The sequence below is a fragment of the Megalops cyprinoides genome, chromosome 1 (genome assembly GCF_013368585.1).
Source record: "Megalops cyprinoides isolate fMegCyp1 chromosome 1, fMegCyp1.pri, whole genome shotgun sequence".
NCBI lineage: Eukaryota > Metazoa > Chordata > Actinopteri > Elopiformes > Megalopidae > Megalops > Megalops cyprinoides.
In genome coordinates, this window is record NC_050583.1 from 18,643,315 (window position 1) to 18,657,690 (window position 14,376).

The 14,376-nt window shown below is 45.7% G+C and overlaps 1 protein-coding gene across 1 annotated transcript; it reads left to right on the forward strand.

The window, feature by feature from the left end:
* The first annotated feature begins 276 nt into the window (after positions 1-276).
* On the forward strand, positions 277-13,235 carry srp68 (signal recognition particle 68). Its single transcript, XM_036530202.1, has 16 exons — positions 277-384; positions 993-1,059; positions 1,161-1,274; positions 2,897-3,092; positions 3,193-3,275; positions 3,666-3,775; positions 3,881-3,963; positions 4,771-4,911; positions 7,947-8,045; positions 8,162-8,226; positions 8,351-8,504; positions 8,635-8,729; positions 9,028-9,157; positions 9,744-9,819; positions 10,391-10,443; positions 11,713-13,235. The coding sequence occupies exons 1-16, from the start codon at positions 297-299 to the stop codon at positions 11,938-11,940; spliced, it is 1,782 nt and encodes a 593-aa protein (XP_036386095.1). The 5' UTR covers positions 277-296; the 3' UTR covers positions 11,941-13,235.
* The last annotated feature ends 1,141 nt before the right edge of the window (positions 13,236-14,376 follow it).

The window sequence follows — 14,376 nt, forward strand, 5'->3', positions numbered from 1 at the left end:
GACACTCTACATCACTTCCTGTTGAATAGTAATGACCACGTTGTTTCAGGAGGTCAGCTCTCATTATTCAATTTTTCACGCACGTTGCACTGAGAATCAGGCTTTGATGACGCGGAAACTGTTTACAAGAGGTTAACTTCGTTTTTATCACGGCCTTTAATAAATTCCCGTGGTTTTCCCATCGTCATAGATTCAATCATCATGTGACCTCCGCGATACGTCTGCTCTATGCCCCTCCTTGAAAGTAGTAACTTCCGGTGTACTTTGCGTAGACTGCACGTTTCCATGCAGAAAAGATGGCCGTAGAGAAACACGTCGAGGCTAAATTAGTTGGAATGGATGAAAATAAGGAGAATTCCGCCGACCAGGGGCTTAGTTTGGAAAGTATCCTTAATGTGTACTTGTGTCTTGAGCATTTGTGGTTTCATTCGTGAGTTGCTTGCTGTGTACTTGCAACTATTCATGTGTTAGCTTGGTAGGCTGTATTAGCTAGCTGCCCACAGTGGGTTGTTAGCTAGTTAGTCTACGTGTCATTAAGAAGCTAACAGTTGCTCGTTTTCACTCGTTTTCCAGTACATTGGGTCAGTTGAAAAAAGGACGTGTTTTATTTAAGTTAGGGATATTATGCAGATTTGTGTGCATTTCATAACGCTTGGATTTTTGGAGTGATTTGAGGTAGCTACCCTGAGCCGCATCTTAAAACTAACATGTTTCCTTCGTTAGTGTCGAGTTATCCAAACGGTTGGCTACGCATTAATGTGTATAATCCATGTTCATATAACTACACAGATCGAACTGTAGCGTGGTCCATTACAAATTGTACAAGTGCTAATATAACTACAGATTACAGTTGTAACAAGCTATGACGGCGTGGCAGGCGTCATAATCATAGTTTGCGATGTAGACTACAATAAGTATTTAAATTTTTAGACTCATCCCTGTATCAGAGTTCTGAGAGGTGGTGAAGGCGTCTCCTTAACACTGACCTGCAGTTCTCCAGATAATTAAGGATTCCCAGCAGCAGCACGGTTTGAGACATGGGGACTACCAGCGATACAGGTGAGAAAGACTTGGGTAATAGTAATGGAGTGTGTTGCTGTCAGTGAGTGTTGATGGGATTGTGTTACCAATTAACCTGGTTTCTTGTCTGCATTTCCAAGGGGCTACTGTTCACGTCGATTGCGCCGCCTTCGCAAGACCCTGGGTTTCAAAATGGGAAACCGCCACAAGTTCACTGGGAAAAAAGTAACCGTGGAGATGCTGTCTGACAACAGGTACTCCATAACGTCACTGGAGGCAGCAGACTCTTTACAATGAGTAAAGTTGATCATACCTTTGCTGCACCAAAATGCTTAAAATGGCTCCTCCTGCTCAAACATAGATAGGCAAGAAATGAATGTGTGTAGAAGCTGGTCACCATTTCGCACAAAAATTAGAGGAAGTGTTCCCAAAAAAAACCAAAACAAAACCAGCCTGAGCACAGCTGAAAGAGCCTCCTGCTGTCCAGCTACACACCTGTATTTAATATGCCCCTAATTAGGCAAGTGTGGCTTGATAACCAGTGGGCTGGCTCACAGATGGATGATTACAATGAAGAATTAAACTAACCTATATGGAATGACAGTCAGAGAACCCAGTTATTGTCAAGGCTGAAAATGGAGAATTGCTTGTTAAACACTCAAAGTGACAGTGGAACAGAAACAGGTTTTGGGGGAAAGGCGAATGTTTTCCTTAACATTTCCATCTCCCCCTCCCCAATTTTACCAGCTGTGGTTCTATCAAAATGTCCCATAACTGTCCACAAAAATCAGGCAGTGGTAAAACCATCGAGTCCCCCAATGCACAGAACCACCGGGTGCCAGGAATTCTTCCCTCTAGGCTTGCAGACAGCCAGTCCCCCCATGCATCTTGGGCAACAGTTCCCCTCCCCATGGCTCCCTCCAGCTTCCTGAGGCTCCCGAGCCATTCCACCACCTGGGGTTATAGAGTGGCCTCTCATTGGTCACCGAGAATATCTTCTCTGACCCTACAAAATGTTTATCCTTCTGCTGCACCTGTATGAAGCTCACCCTCCTGACCTCACCGGTTCCCGAGGGCTCCCTGAGCTCCCTTTCCTGGGCAGCACAGGTCAGCAGATGCCTGGAACAGTTCAGCTGTAGGTCCTCCTCTGTACTGCACACATAGGCCTGACATTCACATCTCTGGTTTTCTTTGGGTTGTTCTCCTGTTCTCTTTTCTTGCTCATTTCAAAATAATGGGTGACTCTTTCATCCAGGGAGTATGAATCCCACTCTGATGCCAAATGTGGTGAGACAGACTGACATGTCTCACAGAAATGAGCAGAAAGAGCCAGTGTTTAAAAACCAAGTTTATTTTAAAAACCAACAAACAGAGGAGATTGGCCTGAGTACGCAGTCAGCAGAAAAAATGAGACTCCAGCTACACACCTGTATGTAATATGCCCTTAATTAAGCAGGTGTGGCTCATTAACCAATGGGCTGCCTCAAATGCAAAGACAATTGCAATGAACAATTAAAATGAACAATTAAAATAATTAACCTCTATGGAATGACATTTATTAGTGAAGTCAGTTAGTGATAGGGTTGAAAATGGAAGAACAACATTTCTTAAACATTTAACAAACTGACAGCTGAACAAACAGGTTTTGGGTAAAGGTGAAGGTTCACAAGGAGGAAAAACTTCTCACCTTTTGGGAATGCAGTTTTTGTTTACTGTCCTCTTTCTTTACTTCCTGCAGTGATTATGCAACATTTTTTTTTTGAGTCACCAAGAATTCAGTTTTGGTGTTGTTTTCCCTCATGCTGTGCTCTCTCACAAACATGAAAACAAATGAACCAACTGAATCTCTTTTTCTGCATCCCCGCTCCTGTCCCAGGTATCTGTTGCTCGTCCTGATGGAGGCTGAGCGGGCGTGGAGTTATGCCATGCAGCTGAAGCAGGAGGCAAACACAGAGCCACGCAAACGCTTCCACCTGCTGTCCCGTCTGCGCAAGGCTGCCAAGCATGGAGAACACCTGGAGCGTCTGTGTGAGAGCCCCAGGGTGGATGCCAAGACTAAGCTGGAGGCCCAGGTCAGAGCTGCTGTGGCCCTGGAGGGGCACTCAGACTTGTTAGTCTCCCATCTCATACTCACCTGGGATTTGATTGAGCTGACTGGTGTTTTGTCCACAGGCCTACACTGCCTACTTGACTGGAATGGTGCAGTTTGAGCTTCAGCAGTGGAAAACGGCAATGGAAGCCTTCAACAAGTGCAAGTATGTCTGTTGCCACCGGAGTTCCTGTACAAAGTCTGGCTAAATTCTCTGCAGCTGTCATTGGTTAGATTCAGACTGGGAAACCTCAAACTTCACAGAGCAAATGAAAGAAAGCAGGCAGGCTCAGAATAGAATTAATGGATCATAGTTGCCATGCCTTTCACAACTGCTGAAAGGCATGTCATAAATGAGTTTTGTATGTTTGACATGAAGTATGCCTTGCTGTACAAAAATGTAACAATATCCCTATGAATTGTGGATGCCAGGATTGATACTAGATGACTAGTAGGTTCTGCACTTCTCAATGGTCTTCTACTGCATCCAACTCTAAAGTTAAATTGTCACAATTAATAATTTACCAATCTTTTTTTCTCTCTCTTTTTCTTCCAGAACAATCTGTGAGAAGCTGGCGAGCGCCTTCACAGAAGAGCAGGCGGTGCTGTACCACAGGCGTGTGGAGGAAATCTCCCCCAACATCCGTTACTGCGCCTACAACATTGGTGAGAGCTGCCTCTCCTCACCAGTTTCCCGGTGGCGCTGACACGGTGGTATGCTCTCTTGTCTCACTGAGTGATTCACCCCTGTATCCCCTGCTCTGATTCTAGGTGACCAGAATGCCATAAACGACCTGATGCAGATGAGGCTGAGCGCGGGAGGGGGAGGCAGCATGTTGGTTGAGGGCCTGGAGGTCAGTGGGGCCTCAGGGCAGAATGCCTGCATGTTAAGCACAAGTTGTTTTCCACACACATTACATTACATTGTCATACAGCAGGTGCTCTTACACAGAACGACTTACAGTTTTTATCCATTTACACAGCTGGGCGCACATAACTGGTACCTTGATGACTGAGCGGCCCAATGAATTCATTACAAGTTATTGTGTCTAGAGTGACAATAGCAATAACTTTGCCACGTCCAGCTGGAAGTTCAGTGGTTAATGACGCGGCAGCTGCTGAGCCAAAGTGGGCATTAAGTGCTTTAGTTTTGTGCTCTTGGTTTCACTGAAAAAGTGAGACCACAAAATATTTTACATGGAAAGGGATTAATATTCCAGTGTGAAGAGTTGCAAGTTATTTGTAGGTTGCCCTGGGTGTCACACAAAGCAGTTTGTTGAGAGAAGCCGCTCAGGCACAGTGGTAAGACAGTTAGTGTTGTTTCAGAATACATTAGTTCTCAATTTCAATTTCACAGCATGAGGAGTCTTCTAGAAGGCTCTAGAAGGCAAGTGATACATAAACCCTACAATTTTAACATCCATGGTTTCAAAAGAGAAAATCTAATTTCATGTTTCTGTCACGCTTTGAGATATGAAAAACAATGCTTTGTTTTCTCCATAGCGAATTGACAGTACGATGAATTGATATTGCTTTCCTGCACCGCATTTGATCAGTGCGTCAGTGCTTGTTCGGCTCCTCCACTTTACTTTGAAAGAAACCTCTTACCGCTCCTTCCCCTCAGGGCCCGCATGCTCACTGCTGGTTTTTGTCGCTCGCAGACTCTGATCACCCAGACGAGGGCGAAGCAGGCCGCCACCATGAGCGAGGTGGAGTGGCGCGGGCGCACCGTGCCTGTCAAAATCGACAAGGCCCGCATCTTCCTGCTGGGTCTGGCGGACAACGAGGCAGCCATCGCACAGGTCCGTTCCCCTGCCGCTCTGATATAGTGTCACCTCTCCTTGCCATCACGGAATGGGTCCCTGTAACTCTCACTGTGCGAGGACACGGTACATACATTATTTATTCACCAGATCTAATTACTGAATGCCAGAGTGTCTGCTTTCCTTCATTAGAGAAAGAGGTTGAGTGTGTACACATTAACTGATGTGTGATGAGTCATAGTACTGCAACTATGGATCCCTGCAACTCCATTGTTGAGGTGTGGTCTGTCCTTGTTCTCATAACTGCAGGGCATCAGGCAGTTGCCAGTTTACCTTACCTGCCTTTCCATCCCAATATACTGACTTTATGGATTTTGAATTCAGACACCACTCAGCATGACGCAACTCTTTAGCCCTCTTTAGATACGATTTCTAGGGGAACTAAAGGCAAGGCAGTTCATTGAATGTGTCTGACCAGTGAGTGTTTGGGTTGGCTAAGACCTGAGCTAAGCCCTCACTGGCTCTTGAAGCAGAAAATATCTGCAAATTATTTATTTTTTTGATGCTGTAGTCATATGTCCTGCTCCCATCAGCAGGGGGTGCTGTCTCCCTGTAGACTCCTCTGGTGTTGTACAGGTTCCTGTGAGAGTGAGCCTCGCCCTGGCACCCCCGCCACGCCCTCGGATCAGTCACAGCCCTGACATGCACGCTAACACAACTCACACTCTCATATCGTCACAGCCTCTGTCGTTGAATAACTCCACTAACTGGTGGTCTTGCAACACACTTGTAGTAACGTGCTTGAAATGGGTTGGTCCTTTATTTTGCACCAACCAACAACACCACTAAACCTCTGCGTAGCTCGGGACCGTGGTCTTCAGCTTTGTAGTAAAATTCCTCCGGATTACAGCAAACGCAGTATTCACTATCACTGCCCCTATAAGATACTGAAGTACTTGAGTAACACCATGAGCAAACTGAGGTTATCACAGCATGAGTACATGGAATGATTTCTAGAGGCTCCTGGAATGATTTCTAGAGGCTCCTGGAATGTTGTTGCAGTTTGGAAGAGAGTTCTTAGCACATTGTTTGAGTTGTGGTGGAAAAAGCTACAACTGTAAAGGTGAATATAGCATTAGGTCCAGGGATCTGTTCCATCATGTGTTCTGACTACCTTTGTACTTACATGCTTGCAAGAATTCTCTGCTTTAGATCGCTGACTCTCTTCATCTAGACACATCAGATCACGGGGAACAATAACGCTTTTAAAGGCCTGTCGTTATTGGCTTTTCAGGAAGACATGAGTACACGGAGGGAGTCCCAGGGTGGGGGCCTAAAGAGACAGGTTTTGCTTCTCCCCCTCCCTTCGTTGTAGGCTGCTCTTGGGTGGTGGCGAAGGAGAACAGGTTGTCCCAGTCGACAGCTTCTGCTAGGTGTTGGCGGGGAGTGCCACCGGTTTGGGTGGCACCAGATGACAAATTCTCAGAACTGTATAGAGCATCTCAGTGTAACACTGTAGCAAGCCTATTAATTATTATTTATCCCTGTGTTTTCTTAGTTGTTTTGTTTGTTTTTCAACCTTTGTGCTGTACTTGCTATCGGTGGCAAGATGCTCTCTTGACAGTTTTACTGAAATTGCTGAAATGATTCTAACCTTCACATTTACAGAAATGCTTATGCATCACAAATGGCTGCAAGTATATGGTGACCTAGTAGTCCCTTCCTATAAGGGTCATCTCATTCATGGTCCCTTCTCTATTCTTGTCCCCAAGTGGAATGAGCTCCTCACAGTTCCCAGGACCATTGCCTATTTTCTGCCCCATACTCAAAAACCATCTGTTGTGACTACATTAAGGTTAAATAAAATTCAGTAGTTGTGAAACAAGTTATGGTTTAAGTGTAGAAGGTAAAGGTTTCGCAGTGGCATATGCTCAGTGGTAAACATGTTTTGGTGACGTGAACCTGGTGGCTGGTAATAGCACAGTGTACAGTTGTATACCCTGTGACAACACTTACTGCCATAGTGGCCAGCTTTCCCATAATAGCACAACATTTTGAAGATGGCACTAATGATTTTATGTCTGTGCGGTGCATTGCCTAACGCTATAAGTCAGTCTAGATTGGAGCACCTGCCAAATTAGTATGTGTAAATTCAAATTTGCAGTAGTGTTTTTTGTATGAAAGCCAGTCTAGTAAGTGCACTACAGTACTCTTGGTGTATGACAGACAACCAAACGATTCATTTATGAATGAATCAGGCCCGCAGTAACTCCTGTCTGGCAGGGGAGGAATGCTGAAGTGACCTGCTCAGTGACATCGCTTACATTCAGAGCCATAATGACATTCTCTGTTTTTGCACCATATTCATACACGTAGCACCAACCGTAAAAACTGATCGTCAGTTCTTGACTCAGTGTTGTAGACAGAGGGATGTTTGACATGATGTTAGATGTCTCATCACGATGGAATGGAATAAGTTATTTACAACAGCACAAGAACAGGAGAGGCAAGCACTCCCAGTGGGAGCTCAGTGCAGAAATCTTATAACTACCTCTGATAATAGTGCTGTGTACTAACTTAAATAATTCAGTGGTGCGGTCATTCTGTCTTTTTGGGGAAAAATGCTACTTTACCTGAATTTCAGCACATTAAGCACTATCTGCTTTCCAAAAAAAGAGGGCGTAGCACAGAAACAAAGACAGACTTCAGACACTGTGTATCAGAAGATCTTATTAGTTCTTTGAGCTGTGCATAGGACTCGTCTTTTGGATGGCGCATTTCGGTTTGTGTCTGTGTATTTATGTCAGCTCCACGTACTGTATGCAGTTTTGCAGCAGAAAGGTTCTGATGCCTCCCATTTCTGCTTCATATAAATTATTTTTGATCCTGGAAGCTCTTGAAGATGAGGTTAAATGAGCCGTATCACATTGTTTCAGTGCTCTTGCTGCTGGATAATTGCACTTGACCTCTTAACTTGAAATGGCTCTGATTCACTGGAGAGGAAAGATCTCTTTCCTGTGTAGTAGCTGTAGTGTATTTAAGTTATGCGAGATGCCACATATCGCCCCCTGCAGGCAGCCGATGAGGAGACAAAGGAGCGCCTTTATGAGACCCTGCTGGCAGAGTGCAGAGATACCATCCAGGCCGTGCGGGAGGAGATCAAGGTTGACGCGGTAAGGGCGTTTCCAGACCTTCCTCTGGCTGCACGTGGACTCAGCCTTTCTGAAAGTGCGTAGTAATAGGTTGCCTTTGTGAAGTCGAGCTCTGAGGCCTGCTTTTTCTCCTGCAGAAGCAGAGAGAGAGGGCTGTGGATTCAGACAGCGGGAAGGTCTCCAACCTGCAGTACCTGCACAGGTAAGCGGGGCCTCTGCTGGTGACTTTTTATTAGCGTGTGTCCAGCCTCAGGTCTATGTGTGATTCCCCTGTTTGTGTGTGTGTGTGTGTGTGTGTGTGTGTGTCTGTGTGCTTGCGGCGGCAGCTATCTGACCTACATCAAGCTGTGGACGGTGGTGAAGCGCAACGAGAGCATGGCCCACGCGCTGCACGCTAAGCTGAAGGAGCCGCAGCAGGACGAGAGCAAGAGGGGCCCGCGGCCCCAGGACCTCATCCGCCTCTACGACATCATCCTGCAGGTACGCACTCGCCGGCGCGCGCCTGAGGCCGCCCGGGGCAACCCAGCTGGCGCGTTGCTGGAGGCAGAAAACGCAGATGTGACGCAGTCCTCTGGAATAATGAAACGTCTCCCCTTCTGCCCTCCTGCAGAGTCTGGCTGAGCTGTCTGGCCTTCAGGGCCTGGAGGAGGACCACACTTTCCAGAAGGAGGTGTCCCTGAAGACCCTGGTCTACAAGGCATACAGGTGAGACATATGTCAGCTGATGCTCCCTCATCTCTTCTGTGGCGTCTGCATTGGGGCCCAGAAATTTGTTCAGTTACCTGTTGTGAACTTGTTCAGACAAACCCCAGCTCTGACACCCCAGCTCAACCCCAGCTCTGCACCAGACCTGCAAACACCGCAGTGGCACAGATGCAAATACTTTACTGTAAAATCGCCATGGGTACGCTAATGTGTTTGCATAAATGCAAGTACATTACCCCTCTGTCTGAAAGGCATTTTCGTAGTGAGTGATGAGACCCCATCCCTCTCTTCCTGTCAGGTGCTTCTTCATCGCCCAATCCTACGTGCTGGTGAAGAAATGGAGTGAGGCGCTGGTTCTGTATGAGCGGGTTCTGAAGTACGCCCGCGAGGTCCAGTCCAAGGCCAAGAGCCTTAACAACAGTCTGAAGGTAGGAGCCCCAGCCAGCAAAGGGCAGTGTGGTGCCAGATTCCCTCAAAGCCTGTATCTAAGAATAAGATGGGTGCTATATTTGTGACAGCGTATGGTATATCACCATCCTAAAAGGTAATGACAGAGTCTGGTTTAATGCGCTTACAATATATATGTATACACAGGGTGTGAAGGAAAAACGCTGCTCTGAGCATGGAGTTAAGCAACTAAAACAGTGGCCTGACTGGTTTTATGCTGTTTGTCATTGGCAAGGCAACCTGGAATCTTTCTTACAATATGCTGGAGATGATCATTTGAGTTTTTGTGAGGGGACCTCCCTAACAACATTGTGCTCTCTCAAGTGTAGCCTTCTGTAGATCTTGTGTTGTGGTTGTGGCAACTCCGATGGGTGTAGCTTCAAACTGTTGGGAACACGTATTTACAGTGCAGTGGTGAAATGTAGCCCTTTCAGCTTACATCAATTTTCCAGGTTATGGAAATGTCTTGCCTGTGGGTCTGCTTTTGAAACTTGTTTGATTTATTGAGTAAAGACCTGTGTTGTGTCTAGCTGTATGAGCCCCTTTTTCTCTCCCTCTGTCCCGTAGGACCTTCCTGATGTCCAGGAGTTGATCTCCGAGGTCAATGCTGAGAAGTACTCTCTGCAAGCGGCAGCCATTTTGGGTGGGTGCAAATAACAACTGGCCATTTTGAGAATGGGCAACATGCAAACACAGAAAGCCTGGAATGTGCTGGGATTCAGGGGACTATCAAGCCAGACACATCTCTAAAGCATTTCACTCCACTTTTATTAAATAAGACATTTGCCTTTTATGTATATTTCACTCACTTGTACAGATATGTCTAAACAAGAGCAAGAAGGTACGACTTCATGCAGCCATGCAGAACTGAGTTGGAAAAGGCTGAACGGAGCCTGACTACTAATGTGGTTGTTGTGCCTTTTCTGCAAATGTACTCTGTTCTAAGAGTACACAGGCTTCCTTTCATATTCAAAGCCATTCTTGTTTGACAGACATGAACAGTACCAGTGGTGGGTGGAGGTTCATTGTAAGGTTATGTTCCAACTCACCCATTTTTAAAAAAAGGCTTATAGTTTGAATATAACTGCTCCAAGGAAAGTGTCTTCTGTAATGTTGCGATTTGATATCTTTGGCCAGAAATGTATCAGAAGGCCAGAAGTGCGCTCTGACTGTGTTGTGTGCACGATGGTGAAGGTGTGTGTTTTACATTGTAGACACGGGGGATACTCCAGAAACGCCTCAGCAGTTGCAGGTGAAAGACAACAAGGTGAGAGCCACAACCAACATCATGTCAGATCAGCAATTATCCAGTCATGTTCATGAAATGTCACACCCACTGCTAGTTTGCATTAAAGAGTGTATACCTTGGTTGCATTCCATCCTGCTTTCTCACCCTCTACTCCCCTTAGCCAAGTGGTCATCTGTGAAATCGTAGGTAACTGTCATGGGTTGATGGGAACAAGGGGACAAAGGGGCCAGAAATAAAATAAAAAATATATATACATTCAGTTTAAAGACATTTATAAACAAACGCTTAGTTTAAGATACAGTAGAAACATAGCACAGAGTTGTATAACACAAGTACTTACACTGATATTTACCTAACTGAGGAAGGTAAATGTTTTGGATGCAAGGTGAAGATCCAGAACCACGGCAGTTAAGTCCACGAAGACAGACCTGAAAGAGTCATTTCCACCCCTCATTCCAAGGACAGGATTAGGCAAGGGAGTGGTTTGGAATGCGACCCGTGGTTGCACTAGCCTAGCAACATGTGACACATACTACAGTGTCAAAGTTAGATGGTGGTATGCAGTTGTGTTGACTGCCTTCTGCCTGTGTAATCTTAAAGACCTGTGCACCTGATGATTCTGGATTTCATTTAAAGTCTTCAAATAGTCAACCGTTAATTCAAAATACAATGACTGGTATACCCTGATATTTCTATTGTCCAAACAGGAATGGCAGTTTGAAGACACTCAGAATACTGGGAATTACCACATGTAATACTGTATATGGTAGTCACCATGGCAGAGAGCAGATGTATTGCCTGCCAATTCCAACTTGTCTGGGGAAAAAAAAATTCATGAGGAACAAGTTTTTGTTATGAACATTATTTATTATAGGGAGAAAGTTTGTTCAGAGTTTTGAGAAAGGCTTATAGCAAGCTAAACTGTACGTTTTTCATTCCTACTGCCTCTGTAAACCGAAGTACCTCCTCCCAGCTTGCTATGGCCAGGTTCAGGCCTTCAAAGGGTCTTCCACTTTTGACCAAGCTCAGGGCAACGAGGGGAAACTGCTGCACTGTCTCCAGACATCGCAGAGTTAGAGAGAAGTAGTCAAGTAGTGTCTGTGTTTTCTGGACCAAATAACCAATAACTGCACTAATAGATATATTTGCTGTAAATGCCTTTCCTCTCCTTGTTCCTTAAGGGTTCATTACAATCAAACCCTACAGGGTAGAGAGGTCAGTGTTTTTCTGTTAGCTGCATTGTGCTGCAGAGCTCTTATTTTTTTCCTTCTCCCTCCTTTCTCACAGCCCCTCTGTGAGCGACTGGAGGCCTTCCACCTGGACCCCGCCCTTTTGGGCAAGCAGCCCAACCTGGTGCAGTTCCCCCCGGACTTCCAGCCGATCCCCTGCAAACCCCTGTTCTTCGACCTGGCGCTCAATCACGTGGCCTTCCCTCCGCTGGACGACAAGGTTGAGCAGAAGGTCAAGGGCGGCCTGACGGGCTACATCAAGGGAATCTTCGGCTTCGGGAGCTAAGCGCAGAACCCGGGCCGCCTTTGGGGGTCCGGCCCTGTGCTCCGCCAGCCCGGGACCCAGGCTCAGCACAGTGCACGGGCTCAGGAACACAGGCTCATCCCAGGCTGAGCCCTGGAATGCCAGGATCTGCAGTCTCCTGTGCCATGTGTTCATGAGCCCGTGCAGCGGCTGAGGGAAACTTTAGATAGTACCTTTGATTATCTTAATATAATTTTAAACTCTAAAGCGCCTTGTACCCTGTGTTAACATCAGTATACTTTTGTTGTTTGGGTACCTGTGTTAGTGTTTCACCCATCATCACAGGCAAGAGACTCACTATAGTGGCCTGGACTGCAGGAACACATTTAAAGGTATTCATATGGAAGACATTTTTAAATGTCTTTTGTGAAACATGGTTGGAATACTAGAAAGCTCCGGTGGTAACACATCTAAGGTAGTAGAAAAACCAAGTGTATGTAGGCTCTGTGAAGCTGGTTGCATCCACTGGTGTCTTTCCCATGTACTGATGTCAGTGTTACATTGCCTGAATCCCTTACTCTTCTACCTAAATTAGGGAAGTGAATATAACAATGCCAGTTGCAAAAGTTGTTTACCATTCTAGAGCCACATCTGAATTATGTTCCAAGCTAGTCTTACAGATGCATTACAATGCATGCTCTGACACCTTTGTACCACTGCATGGATGGCATTTGAAGTTTATCAAGTGGGTAGAATTTTTTTTTCCACTGAAAAACTCTAGATAAGACCTTTGTACTGTTGATCATAAGCCAAATCCACACAATCCTGTTATATATCGGAGGGCCTGGAAAAATCCGCCCATGTCATTTGACCTCTGTCCGAGGTTGCTGGTTCGGGGGGCAGCTTTCTGCTCCTCCTTCCTCAGTGTCGGCTGTCTTTCAACACTGTTCTGCTCCCATTTTTCCTTTAAAGGGAAAAAGATCTCGATGCTGTTCTTGAGCATTTTTAACACTGACCTGCAGTCCTTTCCTCAGCTGCTTTTAGTGTCCGAGACAGAGGTCAGCTTAGTGGGCTTGTCATGTTGATCTATCAGAGTAGTAGCTGTAATGATAGCAAATAGAATTACCCTGCCACCCTTCCTCCCAGTACTAAAGCAAACGGCTTGGCAATATAATCTTTCCATGGAAGGACCTCATTTTAGCTGCTTATAACATGGCAGGTACCACTGATGCCCCTGTCCTGCAGATAATCCAATTTATCAAACCAAACTTCTTTGTTTTTTCTTGTCTCATTTAAATTTGGGTGGAGTTGTCTCCATACAGCTTTTTCCTGTTTTTTTTTTTTTTTTTTGTTCCCCTGTGTTGTATTGAATGAAGTGTGTGTTGCAGCGCCTGTTGGAGGATGCATGGCCCAAATGCCTGAGTATCTTCTGTTGTCATTATGGATTAATTAGAAATACTATAAGGAAAAAGGAATTTTTTTTGTTTTGACTCATAATAAAACACAGGATTGTGGCAGTCTGTCTTGGAGTTTTCATTTTCATTGCATTTCTTCCTGTTTGGACATTGCATTTCCAAAACGGTCTGTCTCTCTGAGATAAGGTTTGTATGTGGGACATGGACAATGAACTAGATTGTCACATATTGCATTTACAACAGATGCTCTAAAATAGAGGAGACCTTGTTTGTATGAGACAGGTGTATTCGATACACCCTGGTTGAGGCATCGGTGATTTGAAGACTGAAGGTCGATGTTATCTCCCCTTCCTGCTGCTTCTCCTGTGCGTGTGGGTGTTGCTGAGGTGAATGCCAGTGTGGGGTGTGTGCTTGACTTTCAGACAGACACGCCTGCTGAAACCACAGGTGCAGCATGCTAGTTATTCTCAATGGGGAATTTTATCTGGACCCGTGGCTCCCTCCCACTCCATTCCAGCCCAGATCTGTGTCAGGCCTCCTTCATCGCCAGCCAAGTCCCTTGCCCACTCTGCTGGCTCTGCTTGGCTGCCCCCGGGCAGTACCAGGGTGTTTGATCATTGTGGGAATGGAGGATTGATTATGACATAGAAGAAGGTGACGTGCGACAGGTCGAGCCCTGAACGAGCAAGTTCATCATCGCTACTGGATTGCTCTGGTTTCGCAGGGTTTGGTGTAGTGAGCCTGTTCTCATTGCCTTCATTGGAACACACATGGGTTCTCAGTCTGAGTTCAACTCTGTGTTTGTCAGGCACAGTAAAAACGCATTTATTGTTAGTGTCATTTAATTAGGCAGTACTCCAGGGTAAACCTGTCAGTCCAAAGTATCCCTTGTTCCCAGGCACTGATTCGAGAAAACTTTGTACCTCTCCGGTTCCTTACACTTACTACCCCTACCACACCCCTTTAACAAAAAAACTGCAAACATAGTGCTTTCAGGCAATACCGTTACCACATTCTTGAGCAGATGCACAGCAAATGTATTGCATTACACTTCCCCAGTAAA

Bases quoted from the DNA above. Each gene is read 5' to 3' on its own strand.
- srp68 (XM_036530202.1), top strand. From the start codon at position 297: ATGGCCGTAGAGAAACACGTCGAGGCTAAATTAGTTGGAATGGATGAA. The intron at 3,964-4,770 runs GTCAGTGGGGCC...TGTCGCTCGCAG, and splicing joins TGTTGGTTGAGGGCCTGGAG to ACTCTGATCACCCAGACGAG. The intron at 8,046-8,161 runs GTAAGGGCGTTT...TTTCTCCTGCAG, and splicing joins AGGAGATCAAGGTTGACGCG to AAGCAGAGAGAGAGGGCTGT.